At 40.0% G+C, this 18,180-nt stretch overlaps 2 protein-coding genes across 2 annotated transcripts in view; one reads left to right on the top strand and one right to left on the bottom strand.

Annotated features, from left to right (window-relative positions):
- cpxm1a (carboxypeptidase X (M14 family), member 1a) overlaps window positions 1-5,703 on the top strand; it is a 12,379-nt gene extending 6,676 nt beyond the window's left edge. Inside the window, exons 9-13 of the mRNA XM_008298280.1 lie at window positions 528-707; window positions 2,454-2,748; window positions 3,587-3,726; window positions 3,866-3,968; window positions 4,832-5,703. Of these exons, the coding sequence (XP_008296502.1) occupies window positions 528-707; window positions 2,454-2,748; window positions 3,587-3,726; window positions 3,866-3,968; window positions 4,832-5,160 (1,047 nt within the window). The 3' untranslated portion in view covers window positions 5,161-5,703. The remainder of the gene's footprint in view (window positions 1-527; window positions 708-2,453; window positions 2,749-3,586; window positions 3,727-3,865; window positions 3,969-4,831) is intronic.
- Window positions 5,704-6,354: 651 nt separating this feature from the next.
- wdr32 (WD repeat domain 32) overlaps window positions 6,355-18,180 on the bottom strand; it is a 13,931-nt gene continuing 2,105 nt past the window's right edge. Inside the window, exons 2-7 of the mRNA XM_008298279.1 lie at window positions 17,447-17,560; window positions 17,105-17,302; window positions 15,897-16,099; window positions 14,356-14,436; window positions 14,128-14,273; window positions 6,355-11,500 (exon numbers count right to left, since the gene is read on the bottom strand). Of these exons, the coding sequence (XP_008296501.1) occupies window positions 11,129-11,500; window positions 14,128-14,273; window positions 14,356-14,436; window positions 15,897-16,099; window positions 17,105-17,302; window positions 17,447-17,560 (1,114 nt within the window). The 3' untranslated portion in view covers window positions 6,355-11,128. The remainder of the gene's footprint in view (window positions 11,501-14,127; window positions 14,274-14,355; window positions 14,437-15,896; window positions 16,100-17,104; window positions 17,303-17,446; window positions 17,561-18,180) is intronic.

The following is an 18,180-nucleotide window of genomic DNA, read 5'->3' as shown; positions in this document are numbered from 1 at the left end:
CTCTGAGCTCCTCACGACTCACTCACACGTAACAAAAACTTTGGGACTTTTCAGCTGAACTGGAGGTGGTGTTTAAACAGAGGAGAGAGAGTGAGAGGAACATTAAACCTACTTGATCAATAAAGAAAATGCAGCACGGCTCGAAAACATTATATAAAGAAGCAAGTTGTAGGACGATACATTCAGCACGGTGAAACATCTTTCTAGAGTGGAGAGTAGAGTGAAAATGACCTAGTTTGTAGAGAATGTAAAAATGTCAGTAATAAAATATCTACAGCATCTGGAGACTTTTTTTATGTGTTGGTAGAACATTTGGTCACTTTGAAAAAAGTTTGTAGATGTTGATTCAAATTCAATTTATCTTTATTTCTTTTTTAAGGATTTATGGCATTATAACTGCGTCATTCTGCACAGATGACATTTTTGCAAAACACCCAGACACTGCCGGGGGTTCAGAGGGTTAACCGTCATTCTTCTCCATCTATTGCACTCATTAATTCTGTTTCTGATCGATCGATCGGCTGCAGGGCTCAGAACTGGCCGGCTGGGCTGAAGGACGCTACAGCTTTGAAGGAATCGACCTGAATCACAACTTCCCTGACCTGAACAACATCATGTGGGACGCCCAGGAGACGGCAGCGGATGCGTCTAAAGTCTCCAACCACTACATCCCCATCCCAGAGTACTACACTAAAGAAGACGCCATGGTAAGGACATTTGTACTTTTGAAAACTTCCTCACTTTGGCACCATCTAGTGGTTTCATTGAGAACGACGGTATAGCTGAAGAGGAAAAACTAAAAAGCAAACTGTACGACACCCAGAAAGTGGACTCTGAAAAGAGACTTTGCTGTCTGACAAAATGAATACCTGAATGCAACAGATATTAGGAAAGAATTTACAGTATAACACACTGTATACATGTCAGAGGCCTACACCAAAGACTCTAACTGTGCTACTTTAAGATGGTGACATATATAATAGTTTTCATTTTATTAGATCATAAATGTAGGTCGCTCAAAAAAAAATCTGTTTCAGTCAGAGTAGCGTGGGACAGTTTGAGAAAAGGAAAACTGTGTTTCCACTTCAGTGGCATGCAAGCTTCAGGTCAGGAAATAGCTTCAAACCCTAGAAACTGCGGTTTTCCTGGAAGCCCGAGCATTGTCACTCAATATCTGGTAACAGTTTCCATTTTCAAGGCAAATGCTTTCTGAAGATCTGACTAATGCCACAAAAAGATCCCCAGAGCTACATTTTTAAAAACTGATTTCATAATACTGTTTGCTTACTCTTGGTGTCACTGAGACGTTGATGCTTTAAAATCCCAGCATCGTTAGAGTAATGAAGGACAGAGTGCCACCTACAGAAAATCAACAGAAAATTCAACACAGGATTTTTCAAAATGAGTGAAAATCTGCTCCAAAAACAACACAAAGTTTGTGTGGTAACAAAGCAATAAATCAAAATCAATTTGTTATGAAAATCTTTCCTATTAATCGGAGTAATGTGCATTCACTCAAGAACTGTACTGAAGTACAATTTGTAGGTACTTGACTTCGTATTTTCATTTAATGCTTGCTTATACTTCTTCTTTGCAACACTTCAGGGGGGAAATATTGTTTTTCTCGTTCCAACAAATCACTTTGACAGCATTTACTTTACTTTGCATTAAAAAAAAAAACATACAATTGGCTTATAAAATACTGTGCAGAGATAAAGATTAAACCAGGCTTTTTGCAGAATAGTGTCTGGTTGGGGATCTTTGTAATGTTTGGGATGTGTAGGAGTTGTTTGAAGCTTCTCATAATTCTTTATTTAACCTCGTAATAGTTTCATGCTGGGCAGTTAAGCTTTGTTTAATTTCTCAGTGTAATTCTCACAAAGATTTACTGAAAGTTTGAAACAAGTGGATACTGTCAGAGTGTAAAGCGGCTTCAAGGACAACACAAGAGGAAACGTAAATGTAAAGGGAAATAACCTCTCAAATGCTAAAAAGGTAAAAATTATAAATTGGGAATTCCCAAAAAGAAAATGCAAAAATACACACAAGTGCAAAAAATCTACCCATGTTTGTGTAGAATATTTGTTTTTTCTTTCCTACCTAGAACATATTTATCTTGAGACCCTCTGTAGGAGCCGGACCATGAGGTTGAGGGCTGATTGACTTACTACCCAACTGTATATTAAGTAGTTAAAACTAGCTTTTTATCAATTAGTCACACTGGTAAAGTGCATCTGCATTTACAATCTAACAAATAACTGATATTTTTCTGCATTTTTCTGCAGAGTAAGCTCTTTTACTTTTGATATTTTGCTTTTTTTTTCTAATAATACTTCTGCACTCTAGTAGGATTTTGACTGCAACAGTTTCAATTCTAGTGGAGTGTTTTGGTGTTGATATACTTGTACTTTCTTTGATTAAATGATCTGAGTTCTCCCTCTACCTCTGTCCAGGTTGCACCAGAGACGCGTGCCGTCATCAGCTGGATGCAGGATATCCCCTTCGTGCTCAGCGCGAACCTCCATGGTGGAGAGCTGGTGGTCACGTATCCCTTCGACTGCACCCGCGACTGGGCTCCTCAGGAGAACACCCCCACGGCAGACGACGCTTTCTTCCGCTGGTTGGCCACCGTCTACGCCTCGACTCACCTGGTGATGGCCAACCCCGACCGCCGCCTCTGCCACTACGAGGACTTCCAGCAGCACAACAACATCATCAACGGCGGCGCCTGGCACACCGTCCCCGGCAGTGAGTCAGATCTGTGAATCAGGGGAGGACATCTGAGAGTCATCAGGCCAGAAATGCTGCGTAGCGCTTTGAGCAGGATGTCGTCTGTTTTCTGTTAATGTAGGAATAAAAAGATGACAACAAAAATGCACAAACATCCTTTTAAAACATTGTCCTTTTAATTTAAACTAAGGACACTGAAAACTCTAATTTCAGCTTGTTTTAGTTTGCAAAAAATGCCTCTTATGTTTCTTAAATTAAATATTTGAGGCCCTTAATCACTGTAGGCACTGATTGATGAGAACAGCATCTATTATTACTATTATTTTGCCCTAACAAGGATCAAACGCAGCTGTTTTACCTTTAAACTTACTAATTCTATCAACATTTCACTATAGTCTTCATTTGAAATGCTGAAAAGTGTTGTAAGATAAAGATTTTTGTTGCAGAATGAATAATTTTGTCTCAAATGTCAGTAATTTAAGTTGAATTGATTGGTTTACTTGTATAGCAGTGGCCATTTAAAAAAAAAAAATCAATATAGAAGCTTTCAATAAAACTTTGCGGGTTTTTTATGTTAAAGAAATTCAAAAAGGGAAATAAAATAAAAACAAAGACAAAATATTTATCAATTAATGTTATATTTGTTGTGTATATATTCCTAATTTTACATTAAATTGGGGTACAGACAGATATTTAAAATCATGCTTTTCTATCTTTTTACTCTTACAATAAATGTATATATATTTTTCCCTCCGGTGCACTGGACTCATCTGCAAAGCACAGCTTTATGCATTGTTAAATTTCCATCTCATGGAACAAACTGGCTTTCTCTATTTCTGAATTGTGTTTTCTGTAGGTATGAATGACTTCAGTTACCTGCACACTAACTGCTTTGAGGTGACGGTGGAGCTCTCCTGCGATAAGTTCCCTCATGTCAGCGAACTTCCTGTCGAGTGGGAGAACAACAAGGAGTCACTGCTGGTTTACATGGAGCAGGTCAGTCTGTGTCCACTGGGTTCACCTGGACAGAGAAAGTGACACAAATCAGCAGTTGGACCACGAAGCTGCGACCGTCCTAAACGGCAGCTTTGAAATCCAGCAGCAGCTCACAGTGCAGCGTTTTCTCCTCCTTCAGGTTCACAGAGGGATTAAAGGTGTCGTCAGGGACAAGATCACCAAACAGGGAATAGCAGACGCTGTGATCAAGGTGGAGGACCACGACCACGACATCCGATCAGGTCGGTCACTCGATTTTATTTATCGTTAGTTTAGACATATACACTTCTTGTATTAGAAGATCCTGTCAGCCTCTCAGCATCATAAAAAGAACCAATTTTAACCAGTGTTGAATGCTGATAAACTGCAAAACTGCAAAACTGCAAACTGCAAAAACCAACCAGATGTAGCAGGATATCTAGCTATTTCTGATATCCTACATTTCACATACTATGTATTGGGAAGGTGGCGCAGTTGGTAGCACTGTTGCCTCGCAGCAAGAAGGTTGCCGGTTCGCGTCCCGGTGGGGGCACCGGAATCTTTCTGCGTGGAGTTTGCATGTTCTCTCCATGCAGCGTGGGTTCTCTCTGGGTTCTCCGGCTTCCTCCCACATAGTCCAAAAAACATGTTGAGGTTAATTGGTGATTCTAAATTGTCCGTAGTGTGAATGTGAGTGTGCTTGGTTGTCTGTCTCTAAGTGTAGCCCTGTGATAGACTGGTGACCTGTCCAGGGTGTCCCCTGCCTTCACCCTGAGTCAGCTGGGATAGGCTCCAGCCCCAACGCGACCCTAATGAGGATTAAGCGGTGTATAGAAAATGGATGTATTGGGATGTATTAAATCTTTATTTGACACATGGTACAGTATGGTATTGTGTATATTGGAATGCGCCCTCAGTCACTCTGTACTGACGGGTATTGTGGGAAATGTAACAAGTCACTATGCTAACGTATATATGCTAATGTATATTTAGATACAATAAAAAGGGCATTCTAAAGGTGCATTAACCTGGAAACCTTTACAGGAACATTGCATTTACATTTTGGCTGTAGATGCAGCAAAATCAATTATTGTTTTCGTCTATATCTCACTTTTACCTCCTGTAGCTGCTGACGGTGACTACTGGCGTCTCATGAACCCCGGCGAGTACAAAGTGGTGGTTTGGGCCGAGGGTTATTTCCCATCCATGCGTCGGTGCCACGTTGGCATGGAGCCAAATCCCACCATCTGTGACTTCACCCTCACCAAAACGCCCATCCAGAGGCTGAAGGAGATCCGGGCCAAAGGAGGGAAGATCCCGCAGGACCTTCAGCTGCGACTTCGCGCCCTGAGGCTCCGCAAGCTTCGCGCCAGCACCAAGGCCATCAACCGCCGCAGGGAGAGTCAGCAGCTGCAGAGGAGGAAGGCTCGATCCTCCGGAGCCTGGAGAGTATGAGAGGATACGGGACGACAGAGATGACCTGGATCACGGGATGAAGAAGAAACTGATGAAACTGCTGTCTGGGAAATGTTTTTAACTATGAAGTGTCGGTTCACTCGATTAACAAAAAAATACCAAATATGAAAACATGCAGATAGTCTTACGTGCTGAGGCTTTAAATATGTCTCGGAGACATTTACTTTCATCTGTGTGGTGATTTCAGCTTTAAATACTGCGCTGTATTTGGGTGTATTGACCCTTTAGAGCAGGTTACCCCAGGACTGACAGGCACAAGCTCGTACAAAAGAGGACAAAAGACCAAAACAGGACACGGACATCTAATCCAAATACTCAGAGAAGTCACACAAACAAGTTCCTCGGATGATGAATTGATTTTCCTTTTTCTTCTTCTGTTTTTTGTACATTAACTGAGTTGAGGATTTCAGTGTCAGCTGGCCTGATATGTCACATTTTTTCTATCACTGTTTGTTTTATTTTTTTTGACTGGAGTCCAACAGGACCACAAACTCAAATAAATATTTGTGTTTTCTAGTGTTACCAAGTGTCTTAATGTGGGCTTTTGGAGTTCAAGGAAACTAAAATGAGGTCACAACATGGGAGGTCAAGACATGAGATGAGTGATGACATAGAAAAGAGGAGGAAACTTTGTTTACAGCCACACAAGCAGCACATAATTAGCACTTGCATTAACTATCTGAGGTGTACATTGATCTTTATTTTTTATTTTTTTAAGTTTGGCTCATGTCCTATGACAGCAGAGATGTATGACCTATACTGTGACCAGCCATCAGGGAGTAATTGAGGTATTTTGGCCTGACGTCTGGGGAGCTTTCATATCATCCATCTTTATATAGCATCTATGCCAAATTTAGTGGTTAAGATATTCTCATCTGGAAGTTGTGGACCCACTGACCCCTGCAAATTCAAGCTAGCAGGGGTAAAAACTCATGGATAAACAAAGGTGTATTCTTCTATTTCTGTCTTGTGAAATACACCAATGTTTTATGCGTCCTTGCTCCTTAATTAAACTGCTTGAAGTTTATGAACATAAGCAGCCTGCAAAGAAAGAGGTCACAAGAAGGTATTTGAAACTTTAGAAAGCCTTAACCTGAAATAAAAACAGTGGGAACCGGTACGTCAGAGCAAAGGCAGTCTATCAAGTTGGGAGCAATTCAACCAGAATCTGATTAGTTTCTTTCTTTTAATGTTTTATTTGATTTTTTAAAATTATTTTTTAAAACTCACAGGACATAATCATAAAACCCAATTTATGCCATCTCTCTGAACTAGTTGATCTCACGACCCCTCGAAGGGCCCCGACCCACATGTTGGGGACCACCGGTTGATATGGGTTTTTCCTCAATTCTCAGCACTTCATATGCAAAGTTTCAACACAGGAATAAAAAAAAAAAAAAATACAGTTAAAAAAAATGAAAATACTGAACCCAAACATTGAACAGTCAGCAGTGCAAAAGAAGCTAACTTTTATTTCTGTGATAGTAAGTACCATTTTTAGTATCACTGGTCGGATTACTTGCTGTAAATAGCCATGTAGGAAACAACAGTGCCAACAACTCAACATGTTTTCATGTCTTGTCCACTTTTCCTTCAGCTGTGGTGAACACAACAGAACTACTGCCAACATTCATTTAACCCACAGCTGAACACAGGTTTAAAACCCAGAACTGGAACAAAACAAAACAAACAAACAAAGAAAAAAAATGAATTCTAAAGGATGAACCCGGGTTTTTAAGTTGCTATACCTGAAGTGAAAATGGCAGATAAGACACTTCTCTGGGAAGAGCTTGTGAGTGTAATTGAAATAAAAGCAGCAGTGAATAAACGGCATCCTTCAACATTCAGCTCAGTCAATTTTAAAAAGAAACGTAGCAGAGGAGTGCTGGAGGAAATCTGGGTCTGTAATATGTTATAAACATGAGGAATTACGCTACTCCAGAAAAGAAGAAGTCCCTGAATTGACGGAGCTGAAGGTAACATGGAGCCCCACATAGTGGAAAAAAACACACACATTGTTTTTTTTTGAGAAGTTAACTGAGGTACAAAGTGTTAAAAGCATCCTTTCTCTTTACTTACAGGACCATGTTGTGAGCTGGGAACTGTAGAATAACATCTGCTGTTTCCACAATTTCACGTTTTCCCCCTTTAAAAACACACAATTTCTCGAGTAATAATTTTTTTTTCTGGCGGCGAGTTTACGGCTAATACGAAGCCACCGATAGCAGCCGATTAGCATTAGCCTCGTAGCACAAATGGAAAGCGACAGAAAACAGCTAGCCTAGCTTTGTCTAATGGCAACAAAACCTAGCTACCTGCACATTTGAAGCTCAAAGATGAACATTTTTTCTCTTGTTTGTTTCAAATGTACAATACCGAAGTGTAAAAACGACAATTTGTCACTTATTCGGTTATGTGTCAGTATGTCAAAGCAGTTGCCAGGCAACCAGAACGTACGTAATAGTTGGGTCCCAAAAATTGATTATTTTTATTTTTACGCTTCACTTACTTACGAATTAAACAAATATAAATATAACCGTTAATTACTGTTTTTTAGAGGTGCTTTTTGAGCATTTTGTAAATGCTGCAATAAGCTAGGAAAGCTGTATTCAACATTTACAGTTTTTGTGCTAAGCTAACCGGCTACTAGCTTTGCCATTTACAGTCATTAGCTAAGTCAGACCACTTCCTGGATGTTAAATTGTACAAGTGGCTGTTTTTAACTTCAAAGTGTGAGAAAGGCCACAGATTAAAGCTGCAACAATTAATTGGTTGGTTTTCAACTATGAAGTTAATTTTAAACTATTTTTACAATTGATTAATCAGCTTGAGTAATATTTTTAAAAGAAAAAAAAAAGGTCAATATTCTCTGATTCCAGCTTCTTAAATATTGATATTATATTGTTTCTTAAATTCTCTGTGACAGTACACAAAATATCCTTGGGTTGTGGTCAAAACAGGATATCTGAAGACATCTTCTTGGGCTTTAGGAAAAACTGATCAACATTTTTCACTATTTTCTGACATTTTATAGATTAAACTCAATCAGCAGTGGAAATAGTAATTGTACTTGCAGCTCTACTGCACATGTGCAGCCTTAAAAAACTAAAAAAATCAGGTGCAGGTTGTTCGAAACGCATCACGATGAAAGCCATAATTTCTTACAACATCTTGAGAAAAGTAAGTTTGCAGTTTGATTCATGATTTGGATTTTAAAAGCTGCAAATACTCACTTTAAAGATGTGAAAACAGCACTAATGCACATGAAAAATAAACTAAAACATGCAGGATCTGAATACTGGCCGGTTTGTACCGTAATGTCAACAACCACTTGTTCAAAATAACAATGCAACAAAATCTGGTCCAACACTGGAGCTGAACAATTAATCGATTGACTGTCGTATCAATGCTTTCACAAACTGTGTGACAGTCATGCTTTTGATGGTTTCCCGCTGTAATGCTTCAACATATATTTACTACACAGTAAACATTGAGCTGAAGCCTCACAGTAAAGAAATATACTGCAAGTAAAATCACAATATATCGTTCAGAAAAACTGCAGTTAGACATTTTCCATATCGTTCAGCTCTATCAAACACCATAAAGACATGAAAATAGTCCATCAGAAAGCCTGTTTCCTAAAAATTTAAAAAATTCCTTTAAAAATTAATATTTTTTTCCCCCATTTTTGAATAGCAGATGTTTTCTTTTCGCTCTCAGCTCACGGTTCACTACAGACAACTCCAAGCAAAAAAAACAAACATATTTTGGCATCTGATAGCTCAAACACAGAGCCTGGCATAAACAAGAAAGGAGAATCTTCATAAAGGCGGGTATGCATAGTAGTATAGGCTTACGTCTACTGGTTTTTTTATGTTTACCTAACAGCGAGTTATTATCTATTCTGCGGTCAGTCAGTATGTTACTGCAGTCAGTTTACAATCAGGCGTGTGCTTACAGCAGCTATACTACACTGGTTGAAAACACAAAAGCGTTGCTGATACTAAAACAGTCAAAGCGCTCAGTAGCGAGGGAGAGAAAAAAAAAAAAGCCTGGGTGGTCAAAATGGTGCGAACGAAATAAGGTTCAGGGACAGAAAACACATCTCATGTTTCTTGGCAACAGGTAAATAAACGAGGAGGCTAAAGAAGAGAGCTGGCAGTATTTTACATTTTTCTTGGGGTGAATAAATCCTTACAATAACAATGAGTTAATCCTGCGAGTATTACCTGTTCTTTCAAAAATATCTTATCCCTCCCATGTTATCCACAAAACTATTAAAAACACATTAGCGAGCCACACTGTTTGAACTTTCTGTTGCTGGAAATGCTCGTTAGTGCAGTATTCTGCTGCTGGAAGTAGCCCTAAATATATACTATAAAAGCCAGATGTTTTATTTGTTCTTTAAGATGGAAAATGTATAATAATGCCAGCCGTATCTTTTGGGAAAGAAATTGCAACTAGAATTTTGTTTGTGCAAAAAAAAAAAAAAAAAAAAAAGGTCTGGAAATGGAGATACTGACAGCAGCTGGACTTCTTTTTTCTTTTTTAAAAATTGTCCAGACAGCATGAAGTTTTTGTTCACAGGTTCAAGATTTAAAAACACACAAACTGCGAAGAGAAATGAGAACTGATTCCAAAGTAAAAGTGAGCGCAGAGTCAAACAGAACACCGTGCTACGAGTAGTGCCGACATGATCACACCAATAAAACCGCTAAAAACCGACGGGGAGTGTGAAGACGGGAACGGGGCGGAAAAGACAAAACTAAGAAAGGTAAAAGGCGTTGATGACGACGAGGTCCTTGAAGTCGGGAGTTCGGATTGTATGAGCAGAGAAGCAGCACCAGTGGAAAGAAAAGGCATGAGCAGAGCAGCAGAGAGCGACACGATGCGCAGCGGAGGACGCTTCAGGATTCATGGGTTATCATCGGTCTGTTTGCATCCTTAGTGTTTATTTGTCCTGAGACAGCAACGTCTGGATGTGCCGAGTCTCAAAAAAAAAACAAAACAAAAAAAAAACTACTGCTATAGAGACCAAAATTAATCTTTAGTATGAAAAAGAGCCACAGACGGCCTGCAGAGGTTCACCGACGCCACGTTGCAGCTCCGGATTTGATGATCCAGAGCTTCCAGGTTTAGACTCTGAACTCGCTCCTCAGTCTGGGTGGGAGTCTAGTTTGCAAAGCCCAACTGCCCTTTCTTGTTTTAGTCGTCCGAAAGATTTGTTTTCTTGATGTTCGGGGGGGGGGGTCAGAGAGGCTGGTGCAGCTTAGTCAAAGGGCCTCAAGTGAAGTCTTCTTCCTCAGCTTGCTCTACAGCTGCAGACCTGAGTCCAGAAGTACCTTGTAAGGGCTGCTTTCCAAATAAATAATCCCAATATTCAACCAGGTGTTTTGGAGTTAACGGAGGCCTCCAAGAGTATCAATGCATTCAGAAAATCCCACCTATCTGGTTCACTGAGCACTTTTGGACATTTTTGAGAATTTAAAATGAAAAAAGCAATTTCTTTTGATGGTTTAGATACACAGAATAACACCAAATCGGCCTAATGGTAGTAAATATTAGGTGATAAAAGTTTTAAATTGTTGAAAATGCACAGCTGTATGAACAGTATGCTCCTACAATGTAAGACTTTTACAGATTTTTGCAGTGAGGTGGTTTAAAGTCCAGAAACTCCTCGAGGAAGCCTGACTCTGCAGTCCCCTCTGCTTAGATTCTTTTGGTTTACACTAAACATGGGTGTCTGAGGATCCAAATTAGCAGCTAGAACACACAGTTTAAAGTTAGGTTTCAATACAAATGCCATATAAAGAATTTACACTGAAATATATTTTTACAGATTTTTGAGTTACTATCAATAATTACACCTCTGATGCATTTCTGAGCAGCAACCCTGACAAGCGCTTCTTCACCCAGGTCTGCAGCGGTCGCTCCTCAGCGCCGGACGCTAAAACTTGGGCTGGTAAAGGGCGACGCGTCCGCTGAGGCAGCCCGAGGCCAGCTGGCAGTGCGTTGGGGAGAACTTGGTGGTGAGCACCACGTCGCTGTGCGAGTAGATGGAGCGGATCTCCCTGAGGCAGCTGGTCTGGACGGGCAGGCAGTCGGCCAGCTCGCCGCAGCGCTCGTCGAAGGCCAGCAGCCGGACGCCGTAGCCGTACGGGGAGCAGATGAGCCGTCCGTCCGGGCTGAAGCACAGCTCCTTGATGTAGCCCCGGCCCACGTTGGCCTCCTCGATGTAGTGGGTGAGGCGCAGCGAGCAGCGGGGCGACACCAGCGGCCGAGTGGGCGCGCCCTCCTGGAACTCGTAGACACAAGTCCACTGGAAACAGAAAAGAAAGACGGACAACGTGTTAATCAGGCGGGTGTCGTCTGCGGAAACACACTTGACGCCGATCCAGGAACCACAGGGACAACAACCGACCATTAGTGGCCTTTTACAAGTCGCATAATCACCCGACGGGACTGCACCGAAAGCAAACAGTAAACTGTAATTAAAATGGTTAAATGTGACCAAATGTTAGTTAGGTTTTGTTCTTGGTGACGTGATTTGAAAATCAATTAGGACGTGGTATTCATTATGTGTCTTCTTCTTTCTTTTATAAAAGCTTTGACTTGTGGTTTACAGCAAGAAGTGGAGGCACAGCTTTAAGTTTTTGATATAAATACGTGTGGTTTTAGTCAAACAAAGGAAATCTCTAACCAATCAGCTGGTCATGAAGAAAAAACCCCTGCAGATTACAATAATGAGAACACACTACTTGATAGCCTTGGTAGTCTAAATAATAATAAATGAACATAAAAAGCCAATATTTACAGCAGGTTAAACTATTTCAACATATTTATTTTATACTGCAATGACAATAACGGACTCTCGGCAGACAAGCTGCCCATTTTCATGAGATTTCTGTCATTAAACAACATCAACTCTGTGATTTCAACACAAGAAATATGAAGAAGCAGACCAGCTAGCTGCCGTTTTCAGATGATCTTCTATATTGGTTGTTGAGCTGTCATAGTCAAACTGCTGTTTGGAAAGTTGACATTTAACTTGTGGCCTTCAGTTTGAACGAAATGCAACCACACTGACGACTCTTATGACCCGATGTCAGTTGGTTTGGAGTCAAACGCTCAGTAAATGTTAAATAAGTCGGACCTACAGTCTCCATTAGGTTGGGCGAGTTCAAAATTTGTGGGGAGTTCACAGGTAGTCTGCTCCTCCTGCCAACTAAATCATTATTAGAGGGCTACTGATGCAGAGCTTTCCTCTTCATAAAACCAACACCAGCGACTGTTCAACCAATTAAATTTGGTCAGATGAGTCAGCCTGAAGACAACAGCTCTATAAATTAGTCTCAGAAGCAAATAAACGGCTGCTTTTTGCCACCACAGATGCTCACTAATTGATCAAATAACGGATAAATCATCGAGCTGCAGCTGGTGTCTGTGTTCTCTCCGTTAGAGTCGGCTCAGGTCACCTCACTGATCCTCAGACTGAGGTGTGTGTGACTGCGTTTGGATCTTTCTCTAAGAGCTTTTTCAAAAATTATGGCACACTTAACAAGTTGAGGCAGGTTTTAGGGCCTTTAGAAGACTCTCCATGAACACAGGGGTTAATGCGGCTCCATCCAAAGCAGCTCTAATAATATATCCACGTGTGCATATGGCTGCTGCTGTAGCACGTTCACCTGTATCTGAACTGAAACTGGGTTTTCTTTTTAACGTCATGTAGGAGGCACATGAAGAGAAGTGAGAGTGCAGGGAAGCTTTCGGAGGTGCGTGTAGGTAAACCTCTCAAACCACGTGTAAACTTTAGTAGTAAATTCAAGGTGACAACAGCTGCTACGCATCAAAAACAAGCCACAAATTTCCCCACTGAAGCCTGCTGATGGTGAATTTATGAGATTTTATAGAACGATTCTGCCATTTAGTTTCAGGTCTTCCATCAGAGGCTATAAATTACATATTAGATTTAGATGCAAAGGATGCTTTCAGATCTATAAAACGTGACGAGGGAGGCGTGCAGCGAGGTGGTTTAAAGTCCAGAAACTCCTCGAGGACGCCACTTCTTAGATTCTTTTGGTTTACACTAAACATGGGCATACCGTAATTTCTGGACGATTGAGCGCACCTGAATATAAGCCGCACCCACTAACTTTAAAAAGAAAATTATTTTGTACCTATACAGGCCGCACTTGTCTATAAGCTGCAGGTGTCCACGTTGTAACATGAGATATTTACACAGGAAGATTTTTTTAACTTTTAATTAAATACGTACCGGTAACATACACAAATACGTAAATGCTTTTTTTTCCCAAACAGTGCCTGTAACATGGCTGGTTAAGACAATAAATTATACAGCAGCCTACCAGGAAAAGTCATTGATCGCTATCTTCATCTTCCTCCTGCACTAAAACCACTAAAGTCGTCTTCATCAGTGTCGGAGTTGAACAGCCTCAGAATCACTTCGTCACACACTTCCTCAGTCTCTCTGTCAATGTCACTTTCGTCTCGAGGCAAATTCGTAAAAATCCATAAATCAGCCACATCGCTGTTTAAGCCGCAGAGTTTAAGGCGTGTGAAAAAAGTAGCGACCTATAGTTTTGGAAATTACGGTATTTGGTGTCTGAGGATCCAAATTAGCAGCTAAAACACACTGTTTAAAGTTAGGAGTTGCATTTTGACAGGATAACAAATGCTACATAAAGAATTTACACTGAAAAATGTGTTTTTTGTTTCAGGTGGACAAAAATCCCCTCATTCAATAGCCCCACTGCTCTGCTTCTGTATCACCTCCAGGTTTTCTGAGGAGAAACTTCTCTTTTGGGTAAAACCTAATTCATGCACAGAGTTGGAGTGATTCAGCTGCTTTAATTTCCGTTTGTTATTTTAGACGTTTTTGCTCTAAAACTCTAAGCAAACTGAGAGCTGCAGCTCCTTGTTCCTCACCTCCTGGTCGTCCATGTTGCTGGAGCAGCGGATCAGAGTGGCCCAGCCTTTCGGATGCAGCTGCAGGGAGGTGATGCAGTTCCCTCGGTCCCTCTCTCCTGGGATCTCTGGAGTCAGAACCTCCAGGCTGTTCCTGGGTGAAAGGCCTGCGAGGAACAACGTGTGGTTTATAGTCCAGAACCTCAGGGGACAGGAGTCAGTGTGTTTTATGCCACGTTTGTGTCTCACCTTCTCTGTGAGGGTGGATCTTACTGGAGTCGTTTCCCTGGCGAGGAGTGTTCGCCGACCTGGACGCCGACGTGCCTCCGTCTGCAGAATCACAAAGTGTGTTAAAAGTTGCTTGTTTCTTTTACACAGAAATTGATCTATCATTTAGACAGTAACAGCAAATAAACAATCATCAATGGCCACGAGCTACAATACCAAAATTACCACTTTTTTTTCCCGCCAGAGTTGCATCAATTCACCAATTAACCAATTAGTTAGTTAGCTATTAAATCAACTGTCAACTACTTATAATCAATTAATCAGTAATTGAGTACTTTTCAAGGGAAAAAAAAGTCCATTTTCCAATTTCAGCTCTTTAAATTGAAATATTTGCAGTTTTTTTTTCCTCCTTGTGGACAAAAGAAAACATCTAAACACAGTATTTTGATCTTTGGGCAACAATAATTAACATTTTTCAAAATTTTCTGACATTTTAGAGCAAACAACTAATTGATTCATCAAGAAAATAATCAACAGATTAATCGACTCGGAAAATAAAATAAAATAATCACTAATTGCAGTCCTAATTTTCACCAGACAAATTCATATTCAGAACTGAGCATTTAGGTCCTGATCAAGTAATGCATTGATCAACCAGTTGAGTTGCCATTTTTTATTAGTTAATAGGTGCACAAACAGAACAAAACTTTTTTAAAAATTACCAAAAGCCTGATTTTTTTCAGTGAAAAACGTGAATGTAAGACATGAGAAAATCTTTTTTTTTTCCCCTGTGTGTTTTAATAATATGAGATTTTTTACAAGGCAAGAATTTAAATGGACTTCTGCATTATACAATTTTAACAAAAAGCAACAATGCAGACTTTAAACAACCACTGATGCATGTGAGAACTGTAAAATAAGTTATAATATAAATATTATGAGAACAAAAAAAAAGGAATTTCTTAAGAAAAAAGGTCTAAATTCTCCCAATTCAGCTTCTGCAGTTTGAATATTTTCTGGTTTCTTTCCTCCAGTATGACAGTAAACTGACTATCTTTGGGTTGTGGATGAAATAAGACATTTGAGGATGTTATCTTGGGCTTTAGGAAATATTAATAGACATTTTTAATTAAAAAAAAAAAAACATTTTAGACCGAACAAAAAAAAAAAAAATCTATTAATTGAGCAAATAATTAACAGATTAATCCGTGACGAAAATAATTTATTAGGTAAAGCCCAAATCTTCACAGGATGGAAGATTTAAAAAATATATATATATTTTGACTGACTTTTAAATCCATTTAATATTTGGAGGCTCCTCACAAAGCAAACAGAAAAAATAAACTAAAAAGTCACAACAAAAGCTGATGTTTTCAGTGAAAGTGGGCAGGTGACACTTGTTTTCTTTAATTTCGTGAAGGAAAGAATAAAAATAAACTTCTCCATGGTACAAGTTTAACAAAAAAGCAACAATGTAGACCTTTAGTGAAGCATAGACCATTAAAATAAATGAAAAACACAAGAAAATCAGAATGAGAACCAAAAAGAGCATGTGGTCTGACCTGAGCTGAGGGGAGTCCGTCGCGCTCGCAGCATGCGGTAGCTGCCCACCTCCAGGGACTGGGTGAGGTCCAGGTCGTGGAGGATCAGCAGGTAGCCTGAGGAAGTAGAGATGAGCATCTTGGAACAGTCGGGCGTCAGGCGCATCCTCATCAGGTAGCGAGTGTGGAAGAACTTTTTGTGCGGGCAGCCGTCCTCTGTAAACCTGCAGAGGAAGAACAACGAGGGCAGTTAACAGGCATCTAATTTATGGCTTAATGTTTCTGCTCAGAGCAGGAAGAGGGATTGATCAAAAACAACCAGTTTGGATAAAGGAATAAAACCCCTGAGGAAATGGGTAGTAGAGAAAGTTATTAGAAAGGGGGGAAAAAAAGCTTGAATTAAAGCCAGAAATCCCATTTATCCACCTTTTAAAGTTTTTATTTGATGCAGGGATGAAGGAACAGGGACTGTTAAATAGTCAGTGATATACTGGTTCGACTTTTATGTGCAGCTGCTGGTGCAGGAAGCTGCTGCTTTCCAGGAAGTTTACCACATTTACTGGCATTAGAGTTGAAAAAAAAAAAAAAAAGTCCCCTTACTGAAAACTAACAGAGCACTTATGATACACATCCACTCATCATTCATTTCTTTTATTTAAAACAAAAATATAAACATTTGCTGGTTCATGTGTCTGAAATCTGAAGCTTTTCACTGTTTTATATAAATGCATCCTGACTATTTTGTTTTTTCTGAACTATTTATTGGACTAAAATTATAAACACCTGCATCACTGGGAACCTGTCACAGACATTTTTCTATATATTTTCTGAGTTTTTAGAGCTATACATGTTAACTTATTTCCTCATTTTTAACCCTAAAAAAGGTCAGCAACTCATTTATTTTTATGACATTTTAAGACCAAACTTGACTGACTCATACACAAAGACAAAATGAGCACATTCATGGTAAAACATTACTCATTTACTGTAAAATATTTCTACTTTAGGACTCCTTACCTCCAACATATGGACACTGGATAAAGGATGTTACGTATTATCTACCTTATTTGTAATTTTTCTCTCTTTTGCGTCCCCTTTGACTGGTCTGTCTTTGTTAGTTCTTGTGTTGACGGGTTGTGTTTGTTTATCTGTATGTATTTTATTGAACTATTAACAACAACAAAAAAACGTTAAACAACAAAATGCACTCGCTACAAACGCCGACCGACCTGTTAGTGTCCCACGTGATGACGTTGCCGTCGAAGCCGGACGTGACGAGCAGACGCGTGTTGGTGTCGTACTCGATGTTCTTCACCCAGCTGGCGTGGCCGTGCAGCGAGCACACCTTCGAGTTCAGCTTCCGGAGATCCCATAATGCAATCGTGGTGTCGTCGGAGCAGGTGGCAAACAAGCGATTGTCCAAAAACCTGCAGGAATTTTTGGCATGAGATTCTCAGCAGAGGTGAACTGGCTGCTACACTTCTGACACAAATAAAGACGACTTAAGGGCTCAGATTGTGATGAACATGATGCACGCCTGGTTTATAAACGCTAAGACGAGAGAAACGCACCTTATGTTGTTGACGCAGTCCTCGTGGGCCTCCGTCAGGGTTTTGATGTGTCTGGATGAGATGGGATCGAACAGCAGGACCTCCGTCTGCTCGCAGGCCACCGTCAGCACGGACCTGAGACACGAGAGGACGAAAGGGTTTATCTACTGGGACACAAGGGATGATTTCTGGACACCTATATTCAATTTAAGAAACTATAAATGCAGAGGTACCAGATCCAAAAAGAAGCTGTAACAAATTTCCTTGTAATTTACAGTTAAATACTGGCAGCGACAGCCACCAGTAAGTTTTACCATCATTACATATTTACACAGTTACTTTCTGTAAACAGTATCTGCATCCTACTGTGGAATATATAGTTTACAGCAGAATGTTTTGTTTTCTTAGCAAAAGCACGTTTTAAAGGTACACTGTCTACTTATGTTTGTATTTTAGCACATGTTTTGTACTCATGTTTATATTTTTAGCTCATATTTTTTTGCCTTATGTTCATATTTTAGTTCATATCTTGTTATTGTGTCTATGGCTATTTACCTAAACCATTGCTTGCTCTATAACCGATTTCAGCCAAATATGAGTTTCACGATTTAATACTGTGACTGCACTCACCAGTAATATGCTTTATCTATTTATATGGTGTTGCCAATATTAACTGAGACTGTAGTTGCCTGTAAATTAAAACATTTTTTATTCTTCTGGCTGCAAGGTGGCTCGGTGGTTAGCACTGTTGCCTC

Source organism: Stegastes partitus, unplaced genomic scaffold (genome assembly GCF_000690725.1).
Source record: "Stegastes partitus isolate 25-593 unplaced genomic scaffold, Stegastes_partitus-1.0.2 Scaffold1301, whole genome shotgun sequence".
In the NCBI taxonomy this organism is placed as follows: Eukaryota; Metazoa; Chordata; class Actinopteri; family Pomacentridae; genus Stegastes; species Stegastes partitus.
Note: the sequence above shows the minus strand (reverse complement) of the source record. Positions and strands in the feature narration are given on the sequence as shown.